At 40.1% G+C, this 16,046-nt stretch overlaps 1 protein-coding gene across 3 annotated transcripts in view; it reads right to left on the bottom strand.

The window, feature by feature from the left end:
• Positions 1–4,692: 4,692 nt before the first annotated feature.
• The window catches only part of PPM1H (protein phosphatase, Mg2+/Mn2+ dependent 1H), a 311,989-nt gene continuing 300,635 nt past the window's right edge, over positions 4,693–16,046 (bottom strand). For all 3 annotated transcript variants that reach the window (XM_037847540.1, XM_037847541.1, XM_037847542.1), the window contains one exon: positions 4,693–9,218. In XM_037847540.1, the coding sequence (XP_037703468.1) occupies positions 9,071–9,218 (148 nt within the window). In that variant the 3' untranslated portion in view covers positions 4,693–9,070. The remainder of the gene's footprint in view (positions 9,219–16,046) is intronic.

Raw genomic sequence — 16,046 nt, 5'->3', positions numbered from 1 at the left:
AAAGACATAAATAGGTTGAGAGTAAAAGGATGGAAAACAATGTAATGTGCAAAAAGTAACCAAATGAGACCTGGTGTGGCTATACTAATATCAGACAACAATTGTTACTAGAGACAAAGATGGATATTTTATAATGATAAAAGTGTCAATCCATCAGGGAAACATAAAAATTATAAACATATATGCTGTAAAAACAGAGCCCCAAAACACATGAAGCAAAAATTGACAGAATTGAAGGGAGAAATAAACAATTCAGCAATAACAGTTGGAGACTTCAATACCCCACTTTCAGTAATGAATAGAAAAACCTAGACAGAACAACAAGGAAATATAATACTTGAAGAACACTATAAACCAACTAGACATCAATAGAACACTCCATCCAACAACAGCAGAATATACATATTTCCTAAGTGGACAAGGAACATTCTGCAGGATAGACCATATTTTAGGTCATAATACAAAACTCAATAGATTTAAAAGGATTGAAATTGTACAAAGTATGCTTGCTGACTATAACAGAATGAAGTTATTTTCTCACCTGTAAAAAGGGGATAATACCTACCTGAGAGAGAGATAAAAGAATTCATATTTCATATACCTAGCACAGGGCCTAATTAATAGTAAGGGCCTATTAAATAGTAAAAAATGTACTATACATATGTTTTCCTTTGCCTCATGGCTGGAGTGTGGCATATAATGGGTTAACTTTCTCCTTGCAAATGTCATTTTAAAATTTTTAACTGTTTTAACTTGATAGCAGATTATATAATTGACAGTGTCTTAGGTTTGAGGAAATAAAATATCACAACCCTGATGCATCCGACCACCATTGTGGCTAAAAGCTTGAATGTAGGACTGTCTTAGCAATGAAGAACTGTCAAATTTACAAATTGCCCTCTGTTTATAATTCAGTGTGGCAAGATAAATGATTATTGATCTACCCGATTTTTCCTTAATAGGCCATTAGTGTTCATTGACATATTTTGCTTTCTTTGTTCATTTCTACGAGAGAGAAAGCTCAGTTCACACGTCCACATTTTCTTGACATAATTCTTCTGATCAGGGTATAAAGTTGGACTTTGTACTGACCCAGAATGGTTCCTAGTTCAGATTGCCCATGGCTGCTTTTGTGCAACAATAAGAGAGTTGAAGAGTTGTGACAGAAACTAAATGGCCCACAAAGCCTAAAATATTTACTATCTGGCCTGTTTCAGAAAAAATTTGCTGGCCCCTAACTTAATTAAGTAATCCTTGGGTGGGCCTGTTAGATGATATTCCCAGAGAGACATTAGAGATATGCTTCATCTCCAAGTTTGGATAACTTTCTTCAACATGGCCTGTCTTGTTTCAGCTACATGCTCATCCACTCCCCTATTACCAGACACATTATAACACATCATTTATAAGTATTTCAGTGTACTTGTCAGGTATTTTAAAGCATATAATACTAGTAATGATAGCACTTACCTTTTTAGTAAGTATGAGAACAAGCTATACTGTTAATTTTCCTTTAAATTCCACTGTACAATGGGTAGATTAACAAAATGTCACCTGCCTTGTATTTAAGGCTTTCAGGAATGGAAAATTTCATTTTTTTTTTTTTTCACCTAGGACAAGGAGAATAGAGGTTTCATAATTCTCCAAAATTTTCCCCAACTTTCTTTTCTTCTCACTGACCAAACTCAACAGGGAGATGATGTCTAACTCAGAACTGCTGAGACCACTATTTGCGGGTTCGGGATTTCCTTAGTTTAAATCAGAGATGTCTGGTTACTAACCACACTTCTTCCAGCAAAGTGTTTAGAGTGTGAGATGACTTGGTTTGGGAAATTTTGCTGCTGCAACTTCACTTGCTTCCCACTTTCATGTCAAAACCACTACCTGCCTCCACCTTTCCCTGACCACCCTCCCCGTGTCTTGGATGTTACTTTGAGTGATGTCACCTACTTTTACTTTACAATGACTGGTATGACAAATGTTAAATTTTAAAAAGAGGGGAAAAAGAAAACTTGTCTGCTCGTTTCAGAGGAATGTTGTCCTTCAGGACTTCATTTGGACCTTCTAGAACACTGACCATGATCAGACCCAGTCCCTGGCAGACAATCAGGGTGCACCCCACCCCCGTCTCATGCTCAGTCACTTGCTGAATCTCTTGTGGCAGCCTAAGTGGAATCAATAAAGCAAAGGAGGTTAGCTGACTGGAAAAATCTCATCAGAGGTGAAAGACAAAAGACTGAAAATGTAGAGATGTTCTGAGGGCAGCAATCTTTTTGGGGCTCTAATGACAGAAAAAGCAATTACAAAGGCAGATAATTGCTAGGATAGATAACTGACTCTTCGGCCTGTCATTTAGTTAAATGAAAAAACTGGGATGGCAACAAGGTTGAAGTATTTTTTGTACAGGGATTTTTAAATGAGAATTAATATATATATGTTTAACATAAACATACACTCACACATACACAAGTCATTGTTTTCCCTTAGATATAACCTCACACTCTCCATCAACACAGTCTTAGGAGCTGAAGACCCGTTTGACATTCCCAAGGGTCACAAATGGTATAACATGGGGTGTTCTAATCATAAGCGAGGGGGTAAAGACCTTGTTTTCTCCTTCTAAGCTCATAGACCCAATATAGTCATCATTTTTCTGGCTTACTGATGATCATTATAAAGTACATGAAGAAGCAAATGCAGAGATGGGGAGAATTCTTACTGAGATCCCAGTGTGGCCATCAATTAGGGTCTCTGCATTGTTGCGATACATTGGTTTCCCCCATCTCAATCACCCTACCAGGTTGCAAATGGAGGATTATTTCTAAAATTACAAGTATAACTTCTCAATGCTATCTTCTTCTTTTTAAATTTATATTCTTAACTACTTTCCCCCAAATCATCCAGAGCTGAGTGTTCTATACCTGGTTTCAGTTATCTATTCTTGTATAAGAAACCTTCCAAAACTTGGTGGCTTAAAACAAAAACCATTTTATTTGCTCATGGTTCTGTGGGTCAGGAATTTGGGCAGAGTTCAGTTGGACTCAGAGAAGAGCTCAGGGTTCCTCTCTGCTCCGTGATGTCTGTGGCCTCAGCTGGAATGGTCTGAGCAACTGGGAGCTGTGCAGGCCTCTCTCTTCTATTGGAGTCACCTGGGGTGACTCAACTGGGGCTTGACAATTGACGACATACTCATGTTTGGGCATTTTGTTTCTCTCTCATGTGGCTGTTTACCATTCAGAAATTTAGTCTGACCTTTACTTGGTGGCTGGCTTCTGAGAGTGAAAGCAGGTGCTACAAGGTTTCCAGAGACCTAGGCTTGAAAGTATTAGAATGTCACTTCTGCATTCTGTTAATCAAAGCAAGTCACAAAGTCAGACCCTTTTCAAGGGGTGGGGAAACAGACTCCACCCCGTGATGGGAGGAGCATTTGCAAATATGGATGGGAGGCATTGTTGGCAGTCATCTTTGGAGACAATCTACAACACTTTTCAGGAGTTACTCTTGATCATCTAAGTACTGTTCATAAGAGATGACAGATGACTCTTTGATCTTCCACAGAGAAGCAATGACCCAACTTCAGGCATTTAATCCAAGAGTTGACTCTTTTCTTGGGAATTTCAGTATTGTGAGCAGGAGACAGAATATGCATTAAGGTACCAGGTGAGGGTGAAAAGAGCTGAGGAGGTTTTGCAACTAAATCATTCTAATGTTCTTTTATTCTGCTCTTCCCTGACTAAGCTCCAGATAAGCTATAACTTATTTTTTTTAGCTTTCTTTTCAGTCAGTTCTTTGATTGTTCTCAACATAATGTTGACATTTTCCAGAGAGTGGTGCCATGAGGGGTAGACAGGAAGGATGATTGGCTCGGGTGCTCAACCAGCAGGTGGGGAGCAAAGAAGTGAGCGAGAGGGGCCCCTGGAGTTGTGTCTTTATTGTGGTCCAGGGGTGGAGGCTGGATTTCCTGCGGGAGTCAAGGATTGGTTAAAGCAAAGGCACAGGAAAGGGAAAGGGACTGTCAGAAGGTGGTGTGGATGGTTAGCTTATCATCTGGGACCAGCGATGGGCTTTGAGTGAGGTGTGTGGGTGATATGGGTAGTGGCCACAGAGGTGGATTTGGGTTCTGGGGCAGTTTACGCCCCAGGATTGGAAAGCTCCTTATTAATGAGGCCAAACGTCTGTGTTGAGGCAAGTGGCTTAGCCAAAGTAAGATGGATGCTGAGGCAGCACATAAAAAATCTTTATAGTTATGACAGCCGCCTTTCCCCACCTCTAAAGGCCGCTGTTCTCTATAAGAAGCTATGCTGCACTAATGCTTTGTAAGTACTTAAGATACTTAAGTGGCTAAAGAGTCTTGACTCACACTGTCTTCAGCAAGTAGATCAGGCACTAGCTCTCCCTTTTGAGAACACCTCTTGGGAGGAATTCTCTTCTCTGAATTCTTCATGTGTTTACACATGATATTCATGGTATTTCTTCTAGAAGCATACTTGAAATGTACTAGCCTCTACTGCTATTCCTGGGAAGGCTTACAGTGCCAGCATCATATCCCTCTGGATTTTCTTTTGAGTCTATATTTCACAGTTAATCCCACATCAGGCCACGATGTTCTTATACCATTCCATTACCTGATGGGAAGAAACTTCACAGTGAATTCAAAGAAATGACACAAAAAAGTTTTCCTAAAGATGTCCTATATACATATATATAATATTTTATTTTAAAGTGTCATTGAGCATATACATCTCTTTAGCTTTTCCATGGAATAATGCACCTAAGTTTCAAACACACACAAAAGAAATCCCCTTTACTAAAACAATTTTCATTTTTGGTTACAAAAGTCAATGTTGCACAATCACAAAGCATAAAGGTACATAGTTCTGAAACCATTTCCAGGCAGATTCCTCTCATTCACTTTACATAGGATATTTTTGGAACCCAGTGGAAACACGGTACATTCCTTAAAAATGATCTCCACCATGGCCTCTCTGGGTCTCCGGAAGAGACAAAGGAAAAGGAGGCAAAATAAGAGAACAAGAGTAACCTCAGGACTCCCAAAACAAACACAAAATATTCATGGAAGATTGGAGAGTGAAGAACACAAAGTTCTCCTCCTTCAAGTACATCACAGTAGAAAACAATAGCACATTTACAGTCTCATTTGGTCACTGTCTACCTGGTTGCAACATGAACACAACTTCATTTAAGACATAGAGGGAAAAAATTAAAGCTATTTACACAGATAAAATTGTGGACTGAAAGCAGCAGCACTTCCCCGACTGGCACTCAAATCGGACAGAGTCACAGTGCTCCCAGAAGAGGAAAGTTGGGCTGCTTGTGTAGTGTTCTTTGAAAAATCCAGTGTATGCACATTTGCCACATGGCCCACACAAAGTCAAAGAATGCTCAGAGAGGTGGGCTACAGAGTTCAGGCTGCAACACATTTCCTCAAAAATCCAAATTCCTAACATAAACTTCTATCCTGTGGCCAGAGATAGAATCTTATAACTTGTAGGGTCTGCCTGGTTATTCTTTGCATAGACAATAACTCTCACTGCTCTCCCCAAATGTCCCAGAAGAACTAACTTCCTAAAAATAGAAACTCATGAAAGTTTAACATAGAGCTGCTGGGTCACTTAAGGAACAAGGTTAGACCCTCAAACTGTGGTGGAAAGCAAGCCCTGGACCACATGTAACCATATAAATAAAATTGATTGGCAAATGAGGCAGGAGGCGAGAGACGTGAGATCAAGAAGAGAATCAGAACTTCAAAGGCGTTGGCGATTGTTTCCCAGACTGTTTCTGCACTAGTGCTCTTGGTAAGCTGAAAACCCTGCCCGAATGGCTAAGGTCTGAGGCCAAATCTGGGTAATGGGACTGTCATTCCTGCCTGATATCCACTCATGGCCGTGATGCTTTCCAAGAAGTAAATGAACACTTAGAGAGAAGATGAACGAGGCGGCCCCTCCCAACTTCACACAGCCCCATGATGGTAAATTGCTAAGAATTAAAAAATTAAACACCTCAGATTCCCCACACCCAGCAGGTAGCTAGGCAGAACCACAGCAGAACATACTGTCTATCTCTCCAACTGCCAACACCACTGATTTCAGATGTTACAGAAACAAAGCTTTGGTTGCTGTCTAGGAAAACACTGCAGAGTATGGTGGTGTATGAGTTGCCTCTTTGAAGAAGAGTGTCTGAAACAGTCTGAAGAGTAGCGGCCAGCCCAACAAAGGGATATAGAACTGAAAGACGTTCTCATTAAAGGAACTGGCCACGCCCCCCACCCCACCCCCCAATAAACATAAAGAATTGACAAGGAAATCGAAAGCTTTTTGTCAAACGAGACTTCCTCTGAGGCTGTTAGAGCAGGCAGATTTGGCTATAAGTCATAGACACGATTTCAGAACCATGTGTAAATATCTTTTGCAGAATTTTGAGTGTGTTGCCTTTTGATTTTTCCAGGAAGGTTCCAAGGGCCATCCCATTATGTAAACATAGTTACAGCTCTAGGACGGGGTAACTTGGGGCCTGGGTGAAAAATAAGGCCAACAAAGAGTAAGTTCAATTTGCAGAGCAATATCAGTGCTGCAGATCTGCTGTGGGCATTAACAAATCATTTTTCCACTTGGATAGTCGTCTTCCCATTCCCCAAACAAAAACATGGCTTGAACTTGGTATTAGGATCTTTCTACCCAAGCGGGCTTATTTTCCTATGGCTTATAAGAAGAATCTGGATACATTTCTAAGACCAGTAGGACTAAATGCTCAAGACTTTAGGGTAAATTGAATAAGGATGTTCCAGAGTTTTGCCTGAGACATGCCTTGGTGGCAGATGAATTAGTGAATTGAGTAGATGGTTGTCATGATATCTACACTCAAGTGACATGAATAAAACTAGAGAAGCTCAAGGTCAGGTCCAGATAGAGGTCTAGGAACAGAAAGAAATGAAGGCAATGGGAACTGGGGAGGAGGTGATTGCTTATGAGGGCAGCTTCCCAAAGATGGCCAGAGTCCTCCTTAAGTTTCCAATCTGTCCATGACTTTGGGAGTTGGGGCAGGAAAAGAAAGTGAGCCACACTGTTGCATGCTGCCTGAATGTATTCCCAAAGTATCATATTCTGCCAGGGAAGCAAATGGTTTACTACAAACTTCTCCCCAAAGAGACATTTGGAGTGACTAAGATCTGCGGAAGGGGGGTGAAATCTTACAGATGACAATTCCTGAGAAGGTGGTGGTCAGATTCTTCCTAGGCAACATTTTAGCAAATACCTGGTGATAAAGTCCCAAAGTACTTCACATGCCTGACAAGCCACTGTTTCCATATTGTGAATGCATTCATTCCTGAGTAGGAAGGCTCCAGGCCTTTGCTAAGAAAATATCTACAATTCCAGGAATGCAGGTGATTTTGTACCCTTGAGGAAGAGTTCTTATTCTCTCTATTGGAGAAGGAATTCAAACAAACATGAGAGCTGGAATCAGCTCTCCAGCATTTTTTGGGATCACACCAATTACCTTCTTCTTTATAGTGTTGGAAGAATGTTTTAAATACACAAAGTTGTCAAAATGGTGATGACAGCACAGTAAGTCTGCAGGAAGAAGACTTACTAATTGAACATTGCTCTCACAAGGTCCTTCAATGCTGAGCAGTAGTCTGTCCAAGAGATGGACGTTATTTTAAAAAATCTGTTTTGTGATTCCTCCTGGCAGAGAAGCAGCATGAAGACAATGGTGTCCGCTGTTTCTGCTGCTGCTTCTCTTTGTGAGGAACACTCAGAAGTAGAGCTACAGTGAGAGTGGGCATCTCAGTTAGTGGGTAGCAAGGGCATGATTCTTTGGAGAACGAACAGAGATCACAGCATGAAGCATGAGAATGACCAGTCAACCAAACTCAAATTTACTTCTATTAAAAGGCCATCCTCAGTAGGCCTTGCTCTAAGATGATGGGGAAAGTGGAACTGCTACTGTGTGACAGATCTTTGATACTTACAGTTTGTTTGGAGTGGGTGTAGGGACGGTCACATCCCATGGGACCTGGATAAAGAATGGGGAACAGTCCTCAAATGAGGTTTGGTGAACTGACCAACACAATGAATCTCCCTAACATCTGCCCGATTAAACACTGCTTAGCTCGTTCCCCCACGGCCTAGCGAGTAGGGGGTGGTTGACCATTCCAGAAATGAAAACTAGACTCTCAGAAGCCTAAAGCCACAACAAGGGGGACCGAGACAACAGAGGAACTGATGGTCCAAAGAAACACCCAAATTTTCATGAAAACACACTGATTTGGTAAGAAAATGCAACCTAGTAAACAAATTCAGTTACACAACAAAGACGGCCCTCTGCCATGCTCCAGATGGCTGCCTGGGTGGTATGGGGCGGAGGCTATGGGGATGGCCTGGCTTGGGCTTTGACACACAAATTCCTCAGAGAGGAGCTGGAAAGTCCCAGACCTGTTCTATGAAAGGGGGAAAAAAAATAAAGACTTAAGGAATGTCAAAAAAAGAGAAAAATCCCTGCCTCAGACTACTGTCATCAGAGAGAGAGGAGAGAGAGAAAGAAAGAAGTGTTTCCTGAAATAAATTTCAGGCTTACTAGAGGGTGGGTGCTTACACTTTCTAAGGCATCGCCCCCAACTTTCCAACACGGCACTTTTACCCCTTAGAGAAGTCGGCAGCTTGACAGGCTGAAGAGTCCTCGGCCGGTTACACCTGAAAACGGCTGCCCCAGCTACTCTAGATGAAATAAATATGATGTACGTGCCCCAGATAGGCAGATGGCCACCTAGGAGGCCTATGAGGAACCAAAAGAAACAGAACACGGAATAGCAGCCTTTGTGTTTTGCTTTTGTTGAGTATCCAGACCTGGGTTACTAAAGAGGAAACTGAAACCTAAGGATCATCTGGAAACACAGCCAGAGGACTTCGGGCGGCGAGCCCCCCACCAGTCCAGGCTGGGCTGGGGGAAGACTGCATCACCTAGAACTCGGCCGGAGCACTGCCCTGTCCCGCCCCACACGGAGGCATCCCAGATTTCTTCCCCTCAATCCTCCCAATCCCCTGGGCTGTTTTCATGACAGTTTGTTTCCATGTATTAGAGGAATGACATAGACAGAAATGTCGTCCCCAGAGCCCAGTCGGTCATTCGATATCCGCCATCCTCTGTCCTTCAGGACGCCCCGGGCACGCATCACCAGGTCCTGAGCTGCCAGTGTGTACCTGTGCAGGAGAAGCAGGGAGAAGGCAGTCAGTGATGGCATCAGGCAGCATCCGGGGTGGGGCCCAGCTGGGAAGGAGGAGGCATCACGACAGCTGTGTAAATAGTTTTCAAATACCTTCCAAGCCACAAAAAGCCTAGGTCGCCTTTTTCCAAAATGCAGGTGCGTAGCATGTGATTCCTTTTTAGGCGGTAGATGGACAAGGCACTAAATACTTTAAATATCCTCCTAAATTATTCTGCTTTTCAGTCCTCTGTTGATGTTCTTGATCACATCAAGAAGAATACCTTAGTGTGATGCCAGTGTATCTTTAATAAAGATACGCCCAAACTCAGAGGCATCCATGGCAAACGGTGGCTAGCTAAAAAAGTACATGGAAAAATAAGAACTTTTGTTTTCAATATATTTATTTTTAGGGCTAGATTCCTTTTATGACAAAGGATAATCATTTTCCATTTATGGTAGGGGTATACAAATCTCCTTCTAAAATAAATTTGCTTTAAAAAAGGGAGTTGATTTAAAGAAAAATAATATTAGTTGTGCCACAGGAATATAGCAAAAATTCAAAGGTGATGGGTAAATGACTGATAAACCTTAGCATTTATCAATGCCACCCTCTCCTCTTGGCCTATGTAAGTACAGTGAAGAACCCCCCAAGAATTTGAAAATAGATTGTTCATTGAGATTTAAACTGTAAACTCAGGGAAGAAGGCTGACTCCCACACTTCGAAGATAAGACTCAAAGATGATGGCAAGTATTAACATCTGGAGAAAAACTGTAACTCAGTAGGTGGTTTGGGTGGGTGTGGACCTTGGTTAGCTTTGATGCATAAAAAATGAGACAAAACATTGACCCGTATCTACTCAAAAACTTATCAGGACTGAGGGAGCCTCAGGGAAATTTGGTTCCAATGGCAAGGGCATATCTGGTGTGAGATGGATTAGTCTCCCAGCATAAGCCATTAATCATTTGATTCACCTCTGTTCTGATTTCCTCTTCACCAAAAAACCTTCTGATTATGATCTGCCTCCCTATTAGGCCTGCCTACCAGGAAAGAGTAAGCTAGCGATTTGTACTTTAAGAATATTAGTTATATTTCTCTCTATAAATGTCAACTGGCATTTTGATTTACATATCAATCTTGGGAGCTTGGTTAAGGTGAGCCCAGCTCTGATAATGAATCTTTTCTCTGGGTGTTGATTAAAGCTGTTTCTCAACCTGAAAAGCTAAGGGCCAGACTCTAGTAAATCAACAAGACAATAAATGTCACTCTATAAGGCCTGTTGGAAGGCAGCCTGTGGGCCTTTTATAAGAGACCACCCTGATATTGCAGGGAACTTTCCCTACTGGAATGTCTCAGCTTTTGCTTTAAAATTGTGAGCTATGGAATTTAAAACACCATAAACCTGTTTCTTCCATGAAAAGCCCTTAGGACCCAGTGATCTCTGTACCCATTAATTACAAACATTAATATTTCTGTATCAAATATATGAATAGTTCTATTAAATAAAATATATAAAAACTAAAAATTCCCACAAAAAATAAACAAAAAAACCCACTATGGCCTGCCACAATCAAGATAGCAGGTAAGATGCTTTAGGGCTCTGTCCCCCCACACTAGTTTTGAACAACCTGCAAGAACATCTTTCTCAAAGCTCCAGAAAACAGATAAAGGATGCAGTAACACGGAAAGTGCTAAATTAAGAAAAAGGTGACTTAAAAATGGTAGGATCTTGTGGCACCCTGGTTGACCCCTCCCCAATCCCCAACTGGCTTGGTGCACAGCCAGCCTACATTTCCAGTGCAGATCCCTAGTCCTGGTTGCAGAGGGCCCAGAGTAACCCTTATGCACATACTGGGAGCATGGATGTCTGCCCCAAAATGTTTGGTGTTGGTCTGGGGGACTCATTATCCCAGAACTTACCCTGGGTGTGGAAGGCAGTTCACTAAGCTTTCCTACATGCTGACAGGGCCAAGGGATTACTGGCTATAGGACATACAGTGTAGTGCCCTGGAATGTGAAGAAACTGTTTCCTAGGGAAGAGGGGACATCTGTATCTGTGTTAATTGGGGAATTCCCAGGGCCAAATGTGCATGCCCAAGACAAGCCACATGCATGTGCAGAAGAGATCAGGGTGATGCCTACGCTTTGGCCTTGAGTTATTCTCTCAACTCCCTATATGGAAAAGCCCTGAAAGATTGCACCCACACAAGTCAATCTGCAAAGACTGGGAAAGGTACTATTTTATTTTATTTTTTTATTTTTTATTTTTTTGTTAGTCCTGGCATTCAAGAAAAGTTAGACATAACACTAGCTGGAATATAAGCTAAAGAACAGACCAGAGTCTAAATTCCAGTGATAACACATGAAAATATCAAAATATCCAGGTTTCAACAAAAGATTACAAAACATTCAAAGAAACAGAAAGTGATGGCACAGGCAAAGGAAAAAATTAAAGCATTAGAAATGATCAGTGAGGACCAGACCTAGAGCATACCAGACAATGACTTCAAAAAAAAAAAAAAAAAATGCTGAAAGAAGTAAATGAAAACATGGACAAAGAACTAAAGGAAATCAGAAAAATGACAGATGAATACAAACAGAGTATCAATAGAGAGAGGGAAATTATGAAAAGGGATTAGAGTTGACAACAGTTACAGAAATTTAAAATTCCCTAAAGGAGGTTAACAACAGACTGAAGCTAGCAAAAGAAAGAATCAGTGAACCTGAGGATAAGACAATTGAAACCATCCAGTTTGAAGAGCAGAAAAGAGGAAAGAATAAAGAAAAGTGAACAGAGCCTGAGGAACCTGTGGGACACCAGTAAACTTGACAATATATGCATCATGGGAGTCCCAGAAGGAGAAGAGAGAAAGGGGCAGAGAGAATATTCAAAGAAATAATGGCTGAAAACTTCCCAAATTTAACAAAAGGCAAGAGTATATATATCCAAGATGCTCAATGAATTCTGAACAGGATAAACCCAAACAGACTCAGGCCAAATGTCAAAGATAAAGAGAGAATTCTGAAAGCCACAAGAGAGAAGCAATGTGTCATGTACATGGGAGCCTCAGTAAGATTAAATGTCAATTTCTCATTGGAAACCATGGAGGCAAGAAGGCAATGAAGTGACATATTTAAAGAGCTAAAAGCAAAAAAACTGCCAATCAAGAATTCTATATCTGGCATAACTGTCTCTCAAAAATGAGAGATTAAGTCATTCCCAGATAAACAAAAGCTGAGGGAGTTCGTCACCGGCCCTAGACTGGCTCTACAAGAGATGCTAAAGAGAGTCCTACAGATTGAAAGGGCAACATACAAAAGATTGAAGCCACATAAGAAATAAAGATCTTTGATAAGGGTAATGACAGAGGGAAATAAAAATGCCAGTACTATTGTATTTTTGGTTTGTAACTCTTTTGACTTCCTACAGGATCTAAAAGACAAATGCATAAAATGTAATGAGACATCAGTGGTTTTGGACTCATAATGTACAAAATAATTTTTGACAAGAACTACATAAAGGTGGGGGTATGGAGAGAGATAGAAACATAGATTTGGTATACTATTGAAGCTAAGTTGGTACTAAAGCAAATGAGATTGTTACAGATTTAGGATGTTAAATTGAAGCCCCATGGTAAGTAAAAAGAAAATTTCAGAGAATATGCAAGATCATAGGGACAGAAATTAGAGTACAGGTTGTCAGGGGCAGGGGAAAATGGGAGTTAATGCAAAATGGGTGTAGGGTTTCTGTTTGGCAAAGTTTTAGCAATGGAAGGTGGTGGTGAGGGCACCACAACATAGTGAATGTGATTAATCTCACTGAATGGTATGCTTGGGAGTGGCTGAGATGGGAAAGTTTATATCGTATATAAGCCCACCCTCCCGCCCCACACACAAAAGAGTAACTAAAGAGACAATTACAATTTAAGGGAATGCATTATCCTTGATGGAATCTAACAAGGTAGGAGAGAAGACTCAAAAAGACATTATTGGGATATATGAAAAATTTTGAATATAGACAGCTTTATATCAATGTTAAATTTCTTGAATTTGATAACTGCACTTGAGGTCGATACATAAGGGAATATCCCTTGTTCTTAGGAAACGTACATAGCAGTTTTAAGTGTTCAAGGAGCATGGTGTATACAACCTACACTCAGATGTTCAGAAAATGGACTTATAAATAGACAGACAGACAGACAGATGGATCGACAGATTGATGGATAGGATAGAATGATATGGCAAATGTTGCAAAACATTAAAATTGATGGATCTGGGTATCTGGTGGCGGAGGTAGGGGTATATTGGAATTCTCTATATGGGGTTTGTATTATTTTTGTAAGTGTCCTACAAATTTGAAAGTATTTCAAAATAAAAAAACACCAAATTGTACACTTTAAAAGAGTGAATTTGATGGTATCTGAATTATATCTCAGTTAAACTGGTTAAAAAAAACTTTTACAAATTTACAGACTCATGTTAAAAGAGACCTTCATCTAGCCCCATCATTACATTATTTAAGAGCATGGGCTATAGCAAATGATTTCAGGATTGTTAAAATTCTAAGTCATAGAGTCTTTGAGAATAGTCTACTAGTATGGCCCTGGTAGCAGACAGAAACATAGCATACATTGTAGATGGCAGAGGAGAGGATGTTTTAGTTAATACAATATATAAATACCCTTCCTCCTGGAGGATGGGTGGTGGGAGAGACAACATCTTTTTCTACCTGTATTGAGAAAATTACAGTTTTTTTTTTTTTTTTAATTTATTTGATTTCTGACCTTTTTATTTTATTTCATTTTTTCTTTATCCTTTTTATTATTCTTATTTTAATTTTTTGGAGTAATAACTGTGTTCAAGGGAATAAAATAAAATAAAATGAAATAACTAAAATAAAATAATCAGCTTTGAGGCAGAAATCTGTAAGTTATACTTGAGCCTGTAGAAAAGAGGGCAACCAGCTAATCCTCTCTGTTTCTGCCCAGCTCAGAAAGTAAACAGAAAGGCCTTGAGAGAGCCAAAATCAACGTCACAAAATCCATATACTGCAGCCCATATATATACATTCAGAAAAGCCCCTCAGGTCTGTTACTCTTCATGTTATATTAAAATGTATGCCTGTACTGTAACTACAAAGGAAAGGCCACCATCATTATCAGGATGATGTTTATTATTCTGGTGAGTGGCCAAGGTCTGATCTGAGTTTTCAAGTTCAGAAACCCTAAGTCAATACAGAGAGTAGATTCATCTATCAGGGCTGGAGTCACTTTAACCCAGCTCACAAATAGTCTAGACAGAGAAAATTATGGCAAGCTTGTCTATGAGAAATGATGGCTAACCTTAAAAAAGAAAAAAAGGATATTTAATGATGTCAAGAAACAGATACAAGAACTCAAGACAGCTCTCTGTGGTCATTTAGTCTAACAGCAAATCAGGTCCCGCAGTCATGGGGCAATGGCTGAAGGATGTCTAGCTGGTTTTAAGTCATGAAAGAGAATCATTCACAGTTAAATGTGAGGGATCTCCCTGATATTGCTAGTGACCTTTGGTATTTTAAAAGCAGTCAAAATAATTTTTCGTATTTTACAAAGCAAGCATTAGCTCATCTAGAAAAGATGGGAATTCAGGAAATCCATTCCCTTTAGGGCTCTAGATAATTAAGGCTTTATTTTTAAATATGGTTATTGCCTAGTCCAAGACACCTTCCCTTCAGCCCGCTTCTCTTTTCACCATGTATTCTGCCTTCCCTTAGGTGCTGAACTTAAGAGAGACGTCCACACATGCTTTCTTGCTTCTTTAACTTCTCATTTTCTTCCTTAATCTCCTTTAATTAGCCCCAGTTCCCTACATATCTGTCCTCTTAAAGTTGGATCCAAGGCTTCTTCTCAATACTCATTCTGGTCACCCTATTCTCAGCACAGACACTGCTGACTACCCTATTTATCCTTGAAATCTCCTTTCTTTTCTTCTTGAGTTCTCCTTTCTTTTTTGGGCTTGCACGACACTGCACACTCCAGTTCTCCTCCTATGTCTGGGCTTTCATGAGACATGGCACATGTTCTCCTCTCAGATGCTCCTTTTCAATTTCCTTTGAAGGCTCCAGTTAAGACTTAGGAAGAAGTCAACAAACGGTAACTTATTTTCACTCCCAAGGTGGGACTTCCCCAGCTATTACTCTTAATTAACAGTATCTCTGTCTCTTAGGCAATAAATCAGTCATTTTCAATGTTACTTTTCACCCTGATACTATTCAATCATAAAATCCACAAGACAGAGTAGAACTTTCAAACTCTGTATTGTTTTGAAGGTATCTCATAACTGGTCCACGGTGATTAAAATAAAATCTAATCCAATAGTCTTTTAAGAGTGTTAAACTTTATTGTAAAGTCTGAACTTATTTTTGCCACCATAAACATACATATGCATGTACGTACAAATTTTTTTGTGTTTTCTATTTATTACAGCTTTTTCTTTCCTTCATTCTTGCTTTCTGTCAGGTTGATAATTTTCTTTATTACTTTTTCCCCCTCTCTACTGGCTTGGAAGTAATTTTCTTTCTGTTTTTTCTTCTGATTACACTGGATCTTAGAATGCCTTCTTTCATTTTCCATGTTATTGCCTAGCATTTTAGTCTCACCTCTTTTTTGTCTTTAAAAAAATTTATTCATTTCTGATCACAGAATATAGGGAAGCAGCAAGAGTGATGCCTGTGAGCCCTTGGTTGTATGTTTTCCCACTCTTTGCATTTATAAATACCTTTTGTACAATATCAGGATGACACTGAACACAAGCATTTTGTAACATTCTAACAGCTACAGAGT

This window comes from Choloepus didactylus, chromosome 8, assembly GCF_015220235.1.
Source record: "Choloepus didactylus isolate mChoDid1 chromosome 8, mChoDid1.pri, whole genome shotgun sequence".
Lineage (NCBI taxonomy): Eukaryota > Metazoa > Chordata > Mammalia > Pilosa > Megalonychidae > Choloepus > Choloepus didactylus.
The sequence above is the reverse complement of the archived record's forward strand: the minus strand, read 5'-3'. Positions and strand labels throughout refer to the sequence as shown.